Source organism: Neolamprologus multifasciatus, chromosome 14 (genome assembly GCF_963576455.1).
Source record: "Neolamprologus multifasciatus chromosome 14, fNeoMul1.2, whole genome shotgun sequence".
Taxonomy (NCBI): Eukaryota; Metazoa; Chordata; class Actinopteri; order Cichliformes; family Cichlidae; genus Neolamprologus; species Neolamprologus multifasciatus.
The window spans coordinates 24,583,261-24,599,643 of record NC_140452.1 but is presented as its reverse complement, the minus strand read 5'-3'; the positions used below and the strand labels follow the sequence as shown (position 1 = coordinate 24,599,643).

Sequence of the window (16,383 nt, the reverse complement as noted above, 5' to 3'; positions counted from 1 at the left end):
TCTGTAAACATACCACCTAAAACATCTAAATCAGTTTTATATATGTAACACTAACTTTAATTAACCCCAGAAATACACAAGGTGATGCAAGTGTTAAGTTGTGACTTTGCATAGATGCAGTGACAGTGTTGCTAAAAAAAAAAAAAAACTAATAAAAAACTCACATTACCTCCTTTCTTAAAAATTTATTTCAGAATCAATCCAGAATTAATCCATTTTGTGATTAAAATTTCAACACACAATGTGCCAAACAAGACAACAGTACATACAGGAGTGTAATAACTGACATGTGTTCACCTGGTGAGTAAATATCTTACGATAATAGTGCAATCCAAACTGTGTGCAGGCTTAGCCCATATCACTGCAAACAAGTTAGTATCAAATATTGTTTAGACATATAATCGAATCAGCAGACACATTTTCAGTCTCTTCATGGCAATGCATTTTGAAGATACAATCAAACATTATGAAGGCATACCGTTAGTCAGTTATCAACATTCAAAAACAAAATATTTTCCCCATTCTACAAAGTGATTTCCTAAATTATAAATTATGAACTACATACAGTTCTAAGATGCCTTGTGTCCACATAAAAAGGCTATGCGTTCATAGCAGGAGAAAAAGGCATACTGGTAGCTAATGCTCTCTCTCACACACGAGTGATTTCATTCACTGTTTATTTGCAAAAGTTGTAATCGGCTGTTTAATTGTCAAAAACTGAACCACAAAATTTCCAAACAAGAATAATCCTTAACATTCCCTTTTACCCCCCTTTAAAAAATGCAGCAGCTATTCTCTGAAAATTTTAAGCACAGACTGTATCGTTGTCTAGGCTGGCAGGTATGGAGCTATGTTTTAAGTAAAGCTTAATGCTAAATAACTCATTTTAAAACAAAGTCATGATCTGTATCACAATAGGGAGGATAACTGTCATAACTGATATATAGTGGATTTGCTATGAATTCATTGCTAGTCTGATGGAGGAAATAATAAGTGATCCAAGAGAGCTCTGCACACTAAAAGGTGATTTATCAGAGTGAATTATGGCTTTAAGTGCACTAGCAGAGATTGGATCCAGGTCACACTAAAAGAATCCTGCACAAACCTAGATATTAAGAGTCCATCAGGGTAGCCAGAGTTAAAGGATAAAGAATGCATGGTTACTGTATTACACAGATATTCTATATCGAAATAGAGCCATCTCTAAAACTGGTCTTCCCTATTAGAACATTGATAAGTGCAGCCTTGCCCTCCCGGGCATCCCTCTGAGCTTGTCTGACGATGTCATTTAACTTTTCTTCATTTTTAGAGCCTATAAGGTAGCCCTTACCACCGTAGCCATCTGCCACGATGTGATAGTCTGCAAAAAGAAGAGAATTTACCTTTTAACATATGCCCAGACATCACTGAGTGTATTCTACAACCAATCAGAGCACGAACATGAACATTATAAATCTACCTGTATATGCAAGGCCGCATGCCACGTTGCTGCCGAGCATAGGAACCTGCTCTCTGGATATCTGACTCCAGCACGCATCATTTCCCACCAGAGCTATCACTGGTGTCTGAGGTGTGAAAAGCAGAGCATGCATTAACAAAAGACATCAGCAGAAAAATATGCACACACAAAAAAATGAATGCTTAAATAAGCTGTCGTGTCAGTAGTCCATAGCGGTCATACAGCAAGCATGAAAACATATTATGTAGTGCATCTTTCCATTGTATGACACAAGAACTGAGTCTGTGATGTTTAAGGCCTTACACACCAGTAGTTAACACTTGCATTATTTTCATTTGGTTTTGATCATTAGATCTTTCTCTAGACCACATGTGCACTGTTGCTAACTGACTACTGTTAGCTACCTTGCTTCCATAGATTACATACATGTAATCTAAATAGGATTGTGTGTGATTTTACCTTGTGTCTAGTGAATGTGTCAAACTCTGCAATACTGTATCCTAAGGAGCCATCACCATAGACTATCCACACCTGAAACAAACACAACATAGCTTTTGTTTTTAAAACGTCAATGATTTTTTCAACTGATCATCAGATGATCAGGCAAAGCTCCCCAGACATACCTCAGATTCAGGCCGGCACAGCTTTGCCCCCAAAGCAAAACCACCTCCAACTCCCAGAGTCCCAAAGGCTCCTATAGGAAAGGAATGAAGAGCAAGATTAAAACATCATGACTGCAACTAACTCAGAATATAATTATCATCCAGCCAAAACTTGTGCACTATGGATTTTTATTTTACTTATAAAGCTCTTGGATTAAACAACCAAAATATTTCATCGTTTTAATTAAACTATTTGCTTTGTCAGCAGCATCCTACCTGGATCGAGCCAACACAGAGGTCCTCTTGGTTTCATTATGTAAGCGGCACTTCCTACAAAATCTCCTCCATCTGCAACAATGACGCTGTCCTCAGCCATCAGCTCATCCACACAATGGAGGGCTTTCAAGGGATTTAAGTGGTATTCAGTCTTCTCCTCAGCTTTAGCCCTGAAATAATTTAAAAAAGCAACATGTTAGCTTTCGTGATGGTTACAGATAGAAGATTTTGCAATGCATACTTTAACACAACCCCACTGCTTACCTGTTTGCAGCTTCTTTGGTCGCATCCCCTGCTTTGAGGCTCTGAGGCCATTCCTCTGGACAGCGATGGCCTTTCAGCCCTTCAGAAAGTCGCACTAAAAATGATCCAGCATCACCTGAAAATACAGCATACAGTTTTGGGGTTCTTTTTGCAGTTGTTGAATTAATGTATTTATTCTTAGGTCCAACTCTAAAGAAAACAAATCAGGAGTATGCTTATATTTATATGCACCACAGGTACAATATTTTATGATTATCTAAAGATTTTTGACTCTTTCCTTCCTTTAAAGCTAGCATGAAATCAGGGGGCAAACATACCCTGAATTGCTATAGTTGGTTTCCAGAACATGTCTGAGTTTTTTAGCAGCTGTGTCTTGTCTCTGTTGACAGCGATGATCTTGCTGCGTCTGCTGAGAGTTCTGCCGTAACTCAGCCGGAAGTCACACACAGTGCCTGTAAACACGGCTCACAAAAGTCAATATTTCTCCAGGGATCGTGGTGAGCCTGCAGCTATACACACTATGTAAAAAACACAGTTTAACCTCTCTCTGTATCGCAACACATACTTCCAGAATAAATTAAATCCAGAAGGAGAAAAAAGATGCAAAAGAATTACTGAAAAATTAAAAATGCAATCAATAACACTGATCCATTGTGGAACTTTGTTAAATATTTACTCCGACATATTTTGAAACGCAGTTATCCTGCACAGTTTTCTTTAGATTATAATATTAATATTAAATAGGTTGGTCTCAAAATGTTATTTCTCTTTTTATCATTATGGAATAAAAAGGAAACAATGTTTGCCTGACCTGCCAGGACTACCACATCGGCTTCCTTCAGAGCATCTCGTCTGTTTTGTCGGATGTGGATGGGGCTGTCTTTACCCAGCAAGCCACGACACATACCCCCGAGAAAGCAGGGGATGCCCAAATCCTCCAAAGCCTCCCTGTTTAAAATAAACAAATAAATGAAATAAATAAATAAAAACATTTTTTAAAAAGCGGGAAACCATTTTGACCAGATATAACATCCAAGTAAAATACCAAAATATAATTTCACTGATATTTGAAGACTGAAGAAAATTTTGCTTAAGGCTCACCACAGGAATAGTTGAACACATTTTAACAAACACTTCCAGTATCAACACAAAACAACAAAAAGTGGCAGAAAAATAAAAGGACACGTGACTCATCTTTTACCTGATGTTATCCACTGGTGTTGGGGGTAGTGTTGCTTGGCTACCCAGCACAATAACAGGTTTCTTGGCTCGACTCACCAGCTCTAGGCACTTTTGGATCTGTTATGCATCAAAAAAAATGTTTAAAAATGCTGTCAATCTCCAATGGCCAGAGCACTTACGCATTGACGAACATTTACTACAAGACTTACCTGATTGTCTGTGGCTTGAGGGATGTGAACGGGAAGTGGAGACATATCCCTGGGCTCCCAGGCTCCAGCAAAGAGATTCATGAGGTGGTTATGAAGGTACCTTTGAAGAAGGCAGACCACAAAAATCAAATAATTCAGAACATATTAACACACTTCTGATTAGGGAAGAATAATGAGGAAAGAAATTCCCAAATTATGATATTATAAAAGATGCAAACATTATAAATAACCCAAACATTAGCATGCAGTGCAAAAACAACATACCATGAGACAATTTTTCCCATCAGGCCTTTGGGAGGGTTCTTAACAACAAACTCCTTAGACACCAGGTGGAAGGGGTAGAGCGTGTCAATGGGGAACTCTATGAAAACAGGACCAGGCGTTCCCGACTGAGCAATGGCCAACGCCTTCTTGACCGTAGGCACAATTTCTCTGACAGTCCTGATGGAGGTGCAGAACTTACACAAAGGCTTGAAGAGAGACATCTGGTCGATATCTTGCAGTGCTCCTCTGCCCTGTTCCGCAAACAAAATTGATAAACACTGAAGACTGCTTTTTTTGCCTGTCCTTTTACTCTGCATGCACATTAATATTGTGGTGGCATTAATAATATCTGAATCCACTCCACCTGGAGTAGCGTGCCAGCAGCTCCTCCAATGAGCAGCAAAGGAGATTCAGCCATCTGAGCATTCTTCACTGCTGTCACTGTGTTAGTGAGGCCTGGGCCAGCCGTCACAGCGGCTACACCAACCGTACCTGAAGCAGAAACAAGCATAACAGCTATTAACAAGTCAGAGCTATTACTAAGGTGCACCTACATTTATCTCTACCTTGTATAGTGTACATTTTTGTTCCATTGCTGTGTAGTATTGTTGCTATAAGTTATGTTTTACTTCTGCATTAATTTATTTGAATCCCTCTATTCATTTTGGTGCAGTAATAATGTGAATTTCTCAACTGGGGGGTAATGGGGTGTAACAACATCTGAACAGAGACAAAAATTGTGAAAAAAAACCCATCTTCTGATAGCCATGGGGATCTGATACTGTCCAGCTAATGCAAACTAGGACAGTAAGATCCATAATGTTGAAAGACACTTTGTTCATGATCAAATCAAAATCAAGTGATCAGGTCAGGTTTTTAGCAGGTTTTAAATTATTATTCATGCTACCTTAATAATATCTAAACCAAGCCATTGTTTCAAGGAAGTGTTAACTCATTTTAGCCACTAAGAATGCTGTTAGATGCACCTTTGCTTGATAAATCATAATGTCTGCAGGGAGTGGAACGCCTGCTGTTAAGACAAACCCTGACAAGACTTCAACGCCCACATGTTTTGTTTCGAATAAGCTGTGCGAACACAATGTGTGCGCACATAAGAATGAGTCGTATCACTGGAGATGCATTTTCATGCAATCTAAACCTGCACCTGAAAGTCTTGCCACAGCATCAGCAGCGAAGACTGCAGTGGCCTCGTGCCTAGTGTCTACGATCCGGATCCCCATCTTCTCGCAAGCCACCAGGATAGGTGAAATATGCCCACCGACAAGAGTGAAAATGTACTTGACCCCATGGGCGTGGAGGACCTCTGCCACAATGTCGCCACCGTGCTTGGAGCTCTTTGTGTCAGTCTGGAATAAGTAAAGAGGGACAGAATTAGGTTACTGCAGACAAGATCGTGGCTGTTTTAACCACATAAACAATCGTGCAAACTAAAATAAAACCGCTATCTAATATAAAGAGCTGACTGTGCTCTGTAAGGCCACCTGTCTCATCCCACTGTCGTTCCCTATTATGCAACAACCGCATATTGTTCAGGGCTGCAGCGTTGATGTGGAGCCGCGGGGATCTGATAACCTTTGTGCTGGAAAACCACAAGGCTGGTCAAAGTTTACGTGAATAGAGTCCAGCTTACGCTTCAACACTGACTGCCTGTAGAAGACTTTTTTGTTTAAGTGGCCACAGATTATGCAATGACTGAAAACAGAGTGCATAACGAAGGATAGCACAGAAAAGCACACAAATTACGGTGTTGACTTTTTTAAAATACCTACCTTGTGGAACAATTGGTAGAGTATGCCAAGTTTGTAGGCTGCAAACAGTAGCCCACCCAGCACCAGGCTTGTAAAGGATCCGAGAACAATGCCGACGACTCCAAAGGGCTCCATGCTAGAATGCGGAAGCAAATCCCAATTTCTGAAAAGACACTACGGTAAATAGGCTAAACTTATTATATCGAAATCTATGGAGCTACCGGTTCAGCAGCTCACCGGTTCAAGCTAGGCTAATAAACTATGGAGCTTCTTCTACAACTGCTATACACCCATTTCAAAGGCGTACACGTGCAACTACATTCACTCAGAAGTTATAAAATTTAAGGTTACTCCGAGGCTCTGAAGGACATTTGGTTGTCTACAACTTGAAACGACCAGGTACCCTTACTTTACCCCTGCGCCGACACAGAAAGAAATGTGACAGTTGATGGTAAAGCCGCCTTTAAAGGATATACGGTACTTCCGTTTAGTAATTTTCAAAATATATGACTGCTGCTAAAGTTCACAGCATTTATTTATGGGGTATACACGGGGATTTTCTTTTCTAGTTGTTATTATTTTTCTGTAGCCATGAACGCAATAAAAGTTACACTTGTGTCTTCATTAGTTGCTGTGTATTTAATCGTATGCTCACATGTAAGGCAAACATTGTACCTTTATTGTCAAGGTACAGATTTATTTCCGTCTTTAGTGAATATGAGGGCGCTGTTCAAGCCGAGGACGGTCTCTAGTTCAGGTGTGTTAAACGTGAGACAGATAAATAAACAAATGACAGAAAAAAATCTTGTTTTTCTTTCTTTTCTTTTTTTTAACTCTCTGCTATAGAATTCAATTTTTACAACGGGTTCACAGTGAAAAGACAAAAAAGTATAATTTTAGCCATTTAATTATTTGTCTTGACAGATTTCTTTCATCGGCTATAATGTATCATGTCGAAAAGCTGAGACATACTGTTGAAATTGCACTTCTCGGGGATTTTAAATGTGTAGTTAAACTTCTATACAACGACAGAAAGGGGATTTTCACTGATTCCGCCCATTTAAGATCCAAGTGTGCTGCATGAGCCACAACATGAAATGAGTTTGACACTCCTGCTCTGGTCAAATCAGGGACTTTACACAGTCAAAGGTTCAAGATGTGTATAATGGGTTCAAATTGCATTATTTGTAGTGAGAGCAAGATGCATGTTAAATAATAAGTTGAGTGAAATCAGCAGATTGCATAGTAAAGGAAACAACTAGCAATGCAAGATTTTATCATTTGAATGAAAATATTTACAATAGATTTTATAGGCTAGACAGTATTAATATAATGAATCTATCAGTCTTTTAATGAAAGAGCATGGTTGTCTTTGTCTGTGTGTATGTGTTAAAGTTAGTTTGTTGTTTTACAGCATGTTCACAGCAGTGTGCAGAAAGGAAGTTTGTACACATCGATAACCTTTCCGTAATCAGGATTTTCAGCAAACAGTAGTTTATCATGCACCCGTTGTTCCTCAAAGACAATAATCTGAAAGAGAGCAGAAAAATAAACATAAATCAACTAAGGTTCTTTAGTTACAAGTTACACTTATAATTCATGTTCCATCTTTTGTTATTACACAGGTACCTCATTCTCTCCACTTCTAAGCCAAGGTGCTGGGAGATAAAGGAAATGCTGGGGGCCAATAAACCAATAACGTCCAAGGTTCTGCCCATTGACAAATATAACGCCTTTACCCCAACTCTGTGGATAAATACACTATCATTATGAATAAACAGAAACTGGCTACACAGCATGTATTGTTTAAAAAAAAAACAAAAAAACAACAAAAAAAACCTCTAGCTTGCTTGCTGGTTAGTTAATGTTTTCCACACAAACTGTTATACTCACACGAAGGCTGACAAAGGTGTCTTTGGGAGGGCCATCGACACAGAGCCTGGCCTGGAAAAACCCGGGGACACAATGGGACTTGAAGTCAGTTTTCCATTGGCCTGAATTTGTTAATCTAAAACAAGAGCCACAAAACACATACTCTTATCAAAGTGCACATTGAATCTATACAAGGAGACTCGAGCAATTTTTGATTGAATCTTCCCTTTAACATACACAATGAAAAGGTCCACGTACACTTGGAAACCTGCCATTCTAAACACTGTACGATTTTGGCAAGAAAGACGTTTTAATCCAGATAACAGACCTTTTTATAAAGCTGGGCTTCATATCAAAGCAGGAGATGGAAAATCCTCTCAGTGGGGTGTTGTTCAACACAATGTCTCCCACAATACCTGTAATTTGAATTATAAACTGAATATTCCTTACAGTTATGTCCTTTTTACGTTACTTTAAATGACTTTTGTGTATATGTATATATATATATATATATATACAAAAGTAATTTAAAGTACACACACACATATATATATATATATATATACACACACATGTAAAAAATAACTATAGTCTTGATTGCAACTGATGTTTAATAGTGCATGCAGGAAAAAAAGAAAACATGTGTCCTTCCAACCTAATTAGGAAATGAATACTTTTATTTTACTAGCACTGCTTCCCTTAGGCAATATCATTCATCTACATAGCATGCATTTTCATTGCTGTGCAGATGATACCCAGCTCTATCTATCAATGAAGTCCACTGACACACCAGTTAGTTAAACTGCAGGAATATCTTAACAACCTCTAATTTCTTGTTTCTAAATTCAGATAAAACTGACGTTATTGCACTCAGGCCTAAAAAAACAAATGTGGATGTCTAACCAGATACTTACTCTGGATTTTATTGACTTTTTCTTCATACAAAAAAAAGGCAAAAAAATAAATAAAAATAAACCAGTAAGCATAGAACATCTTTTAGGACTTAAGCTTAAAAAATATGTGCCCTGGCCTGAAAGTCCATGCAGCTATGCAATCTGACAGCAGAAGTATTATTATCAGTATGAAAATTTGCTGAATTTAAATTGTAAAAGTTTCTGAATGACATTTTGTCAAAAGACTGAAGCAGTCACTTTGATATAGCTATGTAAAAAGCACACAGCAACATGTGGAATACCTTTGCGCTGTTCATCCAGAGCTTTCCCATAATTCACTCTTCCACAGTTCTCCACAAGGAAGCTTAATGTCCTCTCTCCCTTTGATATACAAACAATTAGTGCTTTAAATATTGAGTATAAATAAAAGGTGACTATGTACAATTTTCTTTGAGTCTATGAATATTCCAAGTCCTAACACGCATGTCTATGGACTGTGGGAGCAAATCATAGTGCGCAAAGAGAGTTTACGGCACAATTAACTAATGGCACTATTGCGTTTTGTACTGTTGTGTATGAGTGACCAAAACCGTCTGCAAAATAACTTCACTCCAAAGACAAATTTGGGGGTAAAATGGGATGATTAAGCATATTAACCCTAATCCTTAATTTAAGTATCACTTTGTAAAGTTCAGAGTAGATACAGAAAAAATGATCAGCACCTTTCCATCAGGGAGTGCAACCTCATGAGTCTTATAGTCCAAACAACCAACACACTCCCTGTTCACAAAAACCTGGAAAAGATTGAAAAGTCACACAGGCAGTGTATAATTATGCTGTATTTTGGATCTGTGGCTACTTTATCACTGGTATGCTCTTACCACTGCTCTGTCTCTAATGTTGTTCCTGGAGTTTAGGGCGCCTCCACCAGTGATAGTGGTTTCATACAGTGTATAACCATATGACTGACCATTGTTATTGTTCACAGGGAGATTCTCCATGTTCACTGGTCTGTCTGACCTGTGCGGCTGGAGAAATGGGAGGTAAAATCAAGTAAATAGTAAAACATTAAGAAAAATTTAAGAATTTGAAACATAATGCAATTTGATCAGATCTCTTGCTGCATCACAACACATGGGGAAAAAACAGGATAAGTGTTGTGGCTTGAAAATTACAGTTTCTTAATGTAAGCTTTCACAAGTGCTCATGAAAGACTACCTGAATCACATTCAGAAAGGGGAAGAAACATAGCTAAAGGAGAAGTAAGGTCAAACCTAACTGCAAGTTGTGAGACATCTGTCTTAAGCATATAAGCAGCAAGTTGCCAGATTGCTGCACAAAGACACACATGCTGATAACAGCAGCGTCATGTCTGTTTGATACTCATTGTACCATGTTTGCTCTCCTTCCACCAGGGACCCCATATTTATCTGCTCTGATAGTTTTGTCAGTTATACTATCAACTCTACCAGATGGGCGCTTGCCATCTGCAGCTCACCTTGTCGCTGAATTGCAAGACGTCCCACAGTGACAGGTGTTGCTGGATAAAAGCAGGGCTGTAAGCTTTCCTCTCTGGAGAAGAGGGCACTCCAGGAAGAGGCTCAGCTGTGAGTTCGCAAAAACATTCAGTCATGCCCGAGTTAGACATTTTAGTAGATTTACATAAATTAAAATTTAAAGTTAAAGTTTTTCATAAATTAAAATGAGTATGGATCCTTAAGAAGAACTTACAGTGGTACTGGCTGAATAAATTCCTCAGGTGGTGATATTTTGGAGTGCAGTCCCCAGCTTCAGATAGGGGGGCATCATAATCTGCCAAGAAACCATTGAAACCACTGACTTTTTAAAATGAAAAGATATTAAACATTTAAACGAGCAAAATTTTGGTTTTATTTTTGGAGAGCCGTTATGTTGTCTGTGTTTTTTGCATTGATTTAAACCACAGCTAACAAGCTGTATTATAGTACATAAACCCTGCCCCTTCCACGTTAACAGATTTAACAGGGGTCAAATTAAAACAAAAAAGTTCACTTCAGATCAATTTCTCCCAAAGTTATTTTGCTCTGTTTGAAGTAGTTCTTATTTACAATCAAGAAGTAAAAGTTTTCTTGTAGGAGTGCTTGCATTTATGCAGCACTTTTCAAAACAAAGCGAGAATAATATGCAGTAATATTAAAGAATACCAGGGGCAAAAAATAGGAAAAGTGAAAAATAAATACAATATAAATGAAGGGACCAGGTCATGTAGGGCTTTAAAAATCAGCAATAAAAATCTTAAACTCAATTCTAAAACTAACAGGTAGCCAGTGAATGGCTGCAAGGACTGGAGTAATGTATCATTGCTGGAAAAGATATCCCTCAAACATGTAAAACACTTCTTTGTGCTTTGATCTCTGAGCTCTGGGGTCTAAGGTTAATCCCACCCTACCGTAACTGGTGACCTGAGATTTGTAGGCGCCAAAGTCCATTGCGCCGTTCATGAAGCCAAAGCTGGTTCCGCCATGAAACATGTACAGATTAATGGAAACGCCTCGATCCAAGATCTCGGACACCACAGCCAGCATGTCTGTCATAAAGGGCAGCACAGATTTTCCGCTGTAGCAGTGTGTGACGACATAACACACAAAGACCAACAAGCAGCAATATATGGAGTTTTAAAGTGCGTATTTACAATGTGCCTAAACATTTCAAATAAATAAACACTTTTCACTTTGAATCTTGTCATAAAATGAACATATGCTTGGGAAAATTGTGTGACTTAAAAAAACATTTGCAAACCCTCGGCGTGGAACACGTGATGATGTTCTCCCCAGACATCAAACCATCCAGACCAGTACTCCATTACCATGAGAGGTTTCTGGGGCTACACAACAGAACACGTGTATTAAGTAGGCTCTATCTTGCTCCTTACTGTCACAGGCTGAATAAAACATTACCATCAATTTATAATAAAAATCCCCAAAGTATTTCTCAGTTGACTTAAATGTCTTTCAGATGGAAACGTCAGCCTGTCATGACAATCGCAGATCATTGTTGACCATCACTTACCTGTATGTCAGCCAAATGTTGGATGGCTCCAAATGAGAGTCTCTGAAGGTTTATTGTTTTTAGAGCTGAAATAAGCAAGATGTCACATTCTCAAACACGATCCAATAACAAGGACAAAACCATAAAGTAAAAAGCAAACAAAGGACACAGACAGCGATTGTTTGTATCTTTCTTTAGCTCAAGGTTTATCAGTGTCATTACCTCCTTCCACCCCTCCACATCTTAAGCCTTCCCAGTTGTCTGAAGTCATCAGAAGCTCTTTGATCCCTCTGGATTGGAGACACTACAGCAAAAAAGACAATGAAGGGTGCAGGAATCCATCATGCTGCAATGTCACAAACCATTTTAATGATTAAAATTGGCAATAATACGCTTACATTCTTTATAAATGGCATATATTTGTCATCTTTTGCAAATGAGCCGTATTCGTTCTCAACCTGGACTGCAATGATTGGGCCGCCTTCTTCAAACTAAAAAACAAAACAGAGAAAACTCTAGTTATTCTTTTGGCTTAAAATGTAGTGAAAAAACAGCCACCTGGACTTACCATCAGAGGCTTGATAACTGAGATGAGCTTGTCAAAGTACATGTTGACAGCATTTACGAATCCAGGATAAGTTGTCCTCAACTGCATCTCTTCATCTTGTAGCAACCAGCTAGAGAAAAAAAAGAGGAGCAAGAGAGAAGACATGTTGTGGTATACTGCGTATTTATGGACCAGCTTCAAATTGATGGGAAGATGATACTACCTAGGCAACCCGCCCAAGTCCCATTCAGCGCAGATGTAAGGTCCAGGACGCAGTATAACCCAGAGACCCAGCTGTGCTGCTAAACTGACATAGGACCTGAGACAGGCACAGATGCTTCATGCTCTTTTCAGAAATAAATACTTTGAATGTATTAAAAATAAATAAATGTAGTCCTACAAACGTAACACATTTAGGTGGGAAACTTACTTAAGGTCCAGCTGATCCTGAAAATTAAATGTTCCCCTCTCAGGCTCATGGAGGTTCCATGGCACATATCTGAAAAATAAAGCAGCAAAGAATATATTCTTTGTGTCATCAGCAATAGTACAGTGTATAAGGAGGAGAAATGTTCAACAGGCCTTCCACATAGACCCTAAACTGGTTTCTATTTGGCTTACTTCACCAAAAGAACAGATACTTGTGATTTAAGGCGTACAGAATGTGCACTGGGAACGTACGTTGTGAGTGTATTGAGACCACAGGCCTTCATCTTCAGCAGCCTGTCCTCCCAGTAGGCTCTGGGGACACGGAAGTAATGGACAGAGCCTCCCAGGATGCGGAAAGGCTCTCCTTCTAGAGTAAACTGAGACGAGTTGGCCTTCAGACCCTCTAAACGACTCATTCTTCTCACATCAAGGTGATGTCTGAGGGGGAAAAAAATCACTAACATATAATCTAACAGAAAAAGTTCAGTTTTTTAAAGCAGGTATTGCATGCTGGATTATGGTGTTTTTAAGCTGTGTCAAAGCATTTGAAACATTTTAGCATGACATTACAGTAACAAATGATGCATTTAAAACATTGTAGTACCTGCAGACAGCACAGATAACGCATACATTTTAGGAAGAGTAAATGGAAAACCTTACCAAGACTTAACATGAAAGTCGAAACTGCCAGCTACATCAAAAACACTGTCAGTGCTGTGGCTTGAAGCTGAGCTTACCAGAGCGCATTCGTGGAAGGGATGGATGGTGCTGGGAGGCCTCAAACACTGTGGATAAGGGAAACTATTGTTGTTTTAGAACAAAAATATAATAGTTCTCTCTCTCTCACTCTCACTCTCTCTACCCCTTAGTCTTTGTCAGTGAAGCACTGCCTTACAGAAAACAGAAATCACACTGTACACAGTAATGTTGGTCTCTTCTTATTTCTTTGCTCAGTTTTTACATGTTTTGTTTTTCTCGGTTTAGAGGGCAAACGGAACAACGTCACATTAACAATGTGTACTTGATAGGAAATGCTAAAGGTTCAACTTTATTATTTATTATCAGTTCAACTGTTCAGTGTAATTGCGGTTACAAACATAACTTAAAATATGACCAGCGAAGGCAGGTGGAGTACTTTTGTTGAGACTTCTGGTTCATCAACGGTGCTTCTAACAAGAAAAAAACAAGAAGTTCCCTGTGAATGAAAAGTTGCATTATGAGGTTAGGGGCTGTTCACAATTATTTATCTTTTTATAAGCGCACAAACAGGAACCTAGGAGTAGGAGTTTAATGGCTGATTGACATATTCTGAAGTATTTTCTAGGCATTTGAGCACACATTCTTAAAGAGTGGAAGTACCTCTCTAACCATATGGACAGGAGAAGTGGTTTTGTGTGCTTCTGCAAGGGCAGCTATGGCGAGGCCACATCCCAGTGCACACAAGGTGGAATCAGGCCTTTCAAACTGTGAAAGAGACCAAAGGGTGACATGTGGCTGTTCCCTCGACCCTGAGCACCCAGGCCACTGCAAGACACCAGCTGGAAAGACTCTTGGATCTTTAGCAGCCCTGAAAGTGGCACTTGAAAAACTGTAACGCTAACAGCTGGGCTTACTACTGGTGTGTATATCCTAAAAAGCAAAATTATGTTTTGTTTTGTTATTTTAATGTAAAGTAATTTTATAGCATTGTGTTTATTCAGAAAATTGTCTCGTACATGGGGTACATCAATAAAGTTAGCTGCTGTTGTAATTTCTATAGCTTCAAATGTATCTTCACCAAACAAAGCAATAAAGAAAAAAATGTAAAAATTCGGGAACATTCCCTTTCCCCCTTATTTGCCTGTTTTATCAGGTTTACACATATTTATTACACCTCATTAAATAGCATTCTGGATTGATTGCTTTCCTGCCAATAACATGGATTTTTATTTATTTATTTATTCATTTAAATAACACGCAAGACAAAGTCAGCCACTTAAAAGACAAGGATCTGTCTGTAAATCCCTTTAAAAAAAAAAAAAAAATCTGTCATTCAATAAATTATTTAAAAGAATTTAGAGTGCTCTCCGTTTTCAATGAGCAGGTGAACTTTTTGGCGGTCCCTAAGTATCTACCGTAGTAGTCGCGTTTCATTGGACTTTTCGGACTCGGACGCTCGCTTCTCATGGGAATAAGAAGCTTTATTTTGTAGCACGCTCAGAAAAAATACTTGAATTACCCATAGCGAATTCATTATTTTTTAATAATTAATCCCGGAAGTACGAATGCTGGCGGTATCATTCAATTCTTCACAAGTTTCACGAAACTGCGTTAAGCTAGCAATATCCTTAGTTGTTTGTCAGGCTCCATGCTGGAAGGAGACTCGGAAGACTAAACTGTGGAAATATGGCTTTTAAAAGGCGTTAACACAATAAGGTTCAGCGTGCTGTCATTAATGTATTGTTGATATCAATGGAAAGCTCAGTGATTGGTCTTCGTCTATCCTTGAAGCAACGATATTTTCTTCTACTTTGCGTCGCTGCCGCGGGAATAATTATGTATCGCTTTACAAGGTAAGGCAAACACTGATACAGCGCTGTTTTTAACGGCCACTAACTTTTACTAAGAGTTATGTGCGTGAAGACATCTCGCCCACTGATACGTGAAATGTTCACAGTTTGTGATTGTTAAGCTCCACGAATCCATCCTCGTGCTTGGAGGTACTGGTCCGTATTGTGAGCTGCAGGTTCAGCTCAGCTACACAGGGACTGACCAGGGCACCTGTGAACGCGTATCTGGCTCACCTGTTAGACTCTACGTGTCTACGTAACAGCTGGCCCACTTTTCCCACACACATTTTATACTCAAGCCTAGTCCTGGAGAATTAAAAAAACAAAAACAAAAAAACAACCCAAAACGCTGGAGATTTACATTAGACTGTAGTATGTGAAAAAACTGATCTTCGTTTTTCAGCAGAAGAAGACCTCTTCTGCCAATCGGATAAGGTAAAACTTGTGTGATGTTATTCAGCTGAAATATATTCAGCTTTTTCCAGTAAGGTTGGGATGCTATGTAAAATGTAAATTAGGCATGCAACTGCTGCTTAGATAACCTTGCAACAGGCCAGTACAAATAGTAGGTATGAAAAGTGAAGATAAGAACATCACAGAGAGGCTAAGTTCACCACTCTCTGAAAGGTTATGAGAGAAAATAGTTTAATAGCTGAAGAATAGCATTTGTCTGTCTAGATTTCCAATACGAGCATGCGGGGATTTCATCATCTGAGCATCACTAAAAGATTAAACACAATAAGGAGAAATAGCTACATGTAAGAGGAAATGCAGATAACCAGCGCTGAATTGAAGTGATCTCTGGGCATTCAGGCAACACTGCATAAAAAAAAACTTAACTTAGAAACAGAGAAACACTGTTTATCATTGCATGTGCAAATGGAAGATAAACATGAACAAAAAACCTCCAGAAACTTTGAGATGTCCTCTGGGCCAGAGCTCAATTCAGATGGACTGAGATGAAAAGATGTGCTGACTGTTTGAATTCTTTTTAGATAACATAGACACTTTCCTCTGCAATTAAAAAAAAAAAAAAGGAGA

General features: G+C 38.8%; 3 protein-coding genes across 6 annotated transcripts in view; 1 reads left to right on the top strand and 2 right to left on the bottom strand.

Moving 5' to 3' along the window:
- Positions 1 to 170: 170 nt before the first annotated feature.
- Positions 171 to 6,456, bottom strand: hacl2 (2-hydroxyacyl-CoA lyase 2). Its single transcript, XM_085183778.1, has 15 exons — positions 6,263 to 6,456; positions 6,047 to 6,188; positions 5,422 to 5,623; positions 4,621 to 4,748; positions 4,257 to 4,507; positions 3,993 to 4,092; positions 3,803 to 3,900; positions 3,413 to 3,549; positions 2,919 to 3,053; positions 2,602 to 2,716; positions 2,338 to 2,507; positions 2,083 to 2,153; positions 1,919 to 1,990; positions 1,460 to 1,565; positions 171 to 1,360 (listed from the first exon to the last, which is right to left on the bottom strand). The coding sequence occupies exons 2-15, from the start codon at positions 6,158 to 6,160 to the stop codon at positions 1,182 to 1,184; spliced, it is 1,878 nt and encodes a 625-aa protein (XP_085039904.1). The 5' UTR covers positions 6,161 to 6,188; positions 6,263 to 6,456; the 3' UTR covers positions 171 to 1,181.
- Positions 6,457 to 6,732: 276 nt separating this feature from the next.
- LOC146504133 (beta-galactosidase-1-like protein 2) lies at positions 6,733 to 15,697 on the bottom strand. 2 transcript variants are annotated; one of them, XM_085183779.1, is made up of 21 exons: positions 15,435 to 15,697; positions 13,929 to 13,988; positions 13,454 to 13,578; positions 13,046 to 13,231; positions 12,795 to 12,863; positions 12,588 to 12,683; positions 12,386 to 12,494; positions 12,216 to 12,308; positions 12,040 to 12,121; positions 11,839 to 11,903; positions 11,569 to 11,653; positions 11,219 to 11,356; positions 10,522 to 10,602; positions 10,289 to 10,395; positions 9,672 to 9,818; positions 9,513 to 9,584; positions 9,093 to 9,171; positions 8,226 to 8,313; positions 7,919 to 8,033; positions 7,655 to 7,771; positions 6,733 to 7,555 (listed from the first exon to the last, which is right to left on the bottom strand). In XM_085183779.1, exons 4-21 carry the CDS (start codon positions 13,207 to 13,209, stop codon positions 7,445 to 7,447), a joined length of 1,818 nt encoding a protein of 605 aa, XP_085039905.1. In that variant the 5' UTR covers positions 13,210 to 13,231; positions 13,454 to 13,578; positions 13,929 to 13,988; positions 15,435 to 15,697; the 3' UTR covers positions 6,733 to 7,444. The 2 variants fall into 2 exon arrangements, with proteins under 2 accessions (XP_085039905.1, XP_085039906.1); XM_085183780.1 differs by lacking the exons at positions 13,929 to 13,988; positions 15,435 to 15,697 and having other exon boundaries at positions 13,454 to 13,847.
- The window catches only part of LOC146504131 (beta-galactosidase-1-like protein 2), a 47,497-nt gene continuing 45,999 nt past the window's right edge, over positions 14,886 to 16,383 (top strand). Inside the window, exon 1 of one of the 3 annotated variants that reach the window (XM_085183775.1) lies at positions 14,886 to 15,345. In XM_085183775.1, coding sequence (XP_085039901.1) covers positions 15,245 to 15,345 — 101 coding nt within the window. In that variant the 5' untranslated portion in view covers positions 14,886 to 15,244. The remainder of the gene's footprint in view (positions 15,346 to 16,383) is intronic. The other 2 variants (XM_085183774.1, XM_085183776.1) reach the window with 2 other exon arrangements.

Excerpts from the sequence above, each read along its gene's own strand:
- hacl2 (XM_085183778.1), bottom strand. The coding sequence starts at position 6,160 with ATGGAGCCCTTTGGAGTCGTCGGCATTGTTCTCGGATCCTTTACAAGC. Across the intron at positions 5,624-6,046 it reads TCTACCAATTGTTCCACAAG|ACTGACACAAAGAGCTCCAA; the intron begins GTAGGTATTTTA and ends TACTTATTCCAG. Across the intron at positions 3,901-3,992 it reads CTCAAGCCACAGACAATCAG|ATCCAAAAGTGCCTAGAGCT; the intron begins GTAAGTCTTGTA and ends GATGCATAACAG.
- LOC146504133 (XM_085183779.1), bottom strand. The coding sequence starts at position 13,209 with ATGAGTCGTTTAGAGGGTCTGAAGGCCAACTCGTCTCAGTTTACTCTA. Across the intron at positions 9,819-10,288 it reads TCTTGCAATTCAGCGACAAG|CCGCACAGGTCAGACAGACC; the intron begins GTGAGCTGCAGA and ends CCATTTCTCCAG. Across the intron at positions 7,556-7,654 it reads TTAGAAGTGGAGAGAATGAG|ATTATTGTCTTTGAGGAACA; the intron begins GTACCTGTGTAA and ends GCTCTCTTTCAG.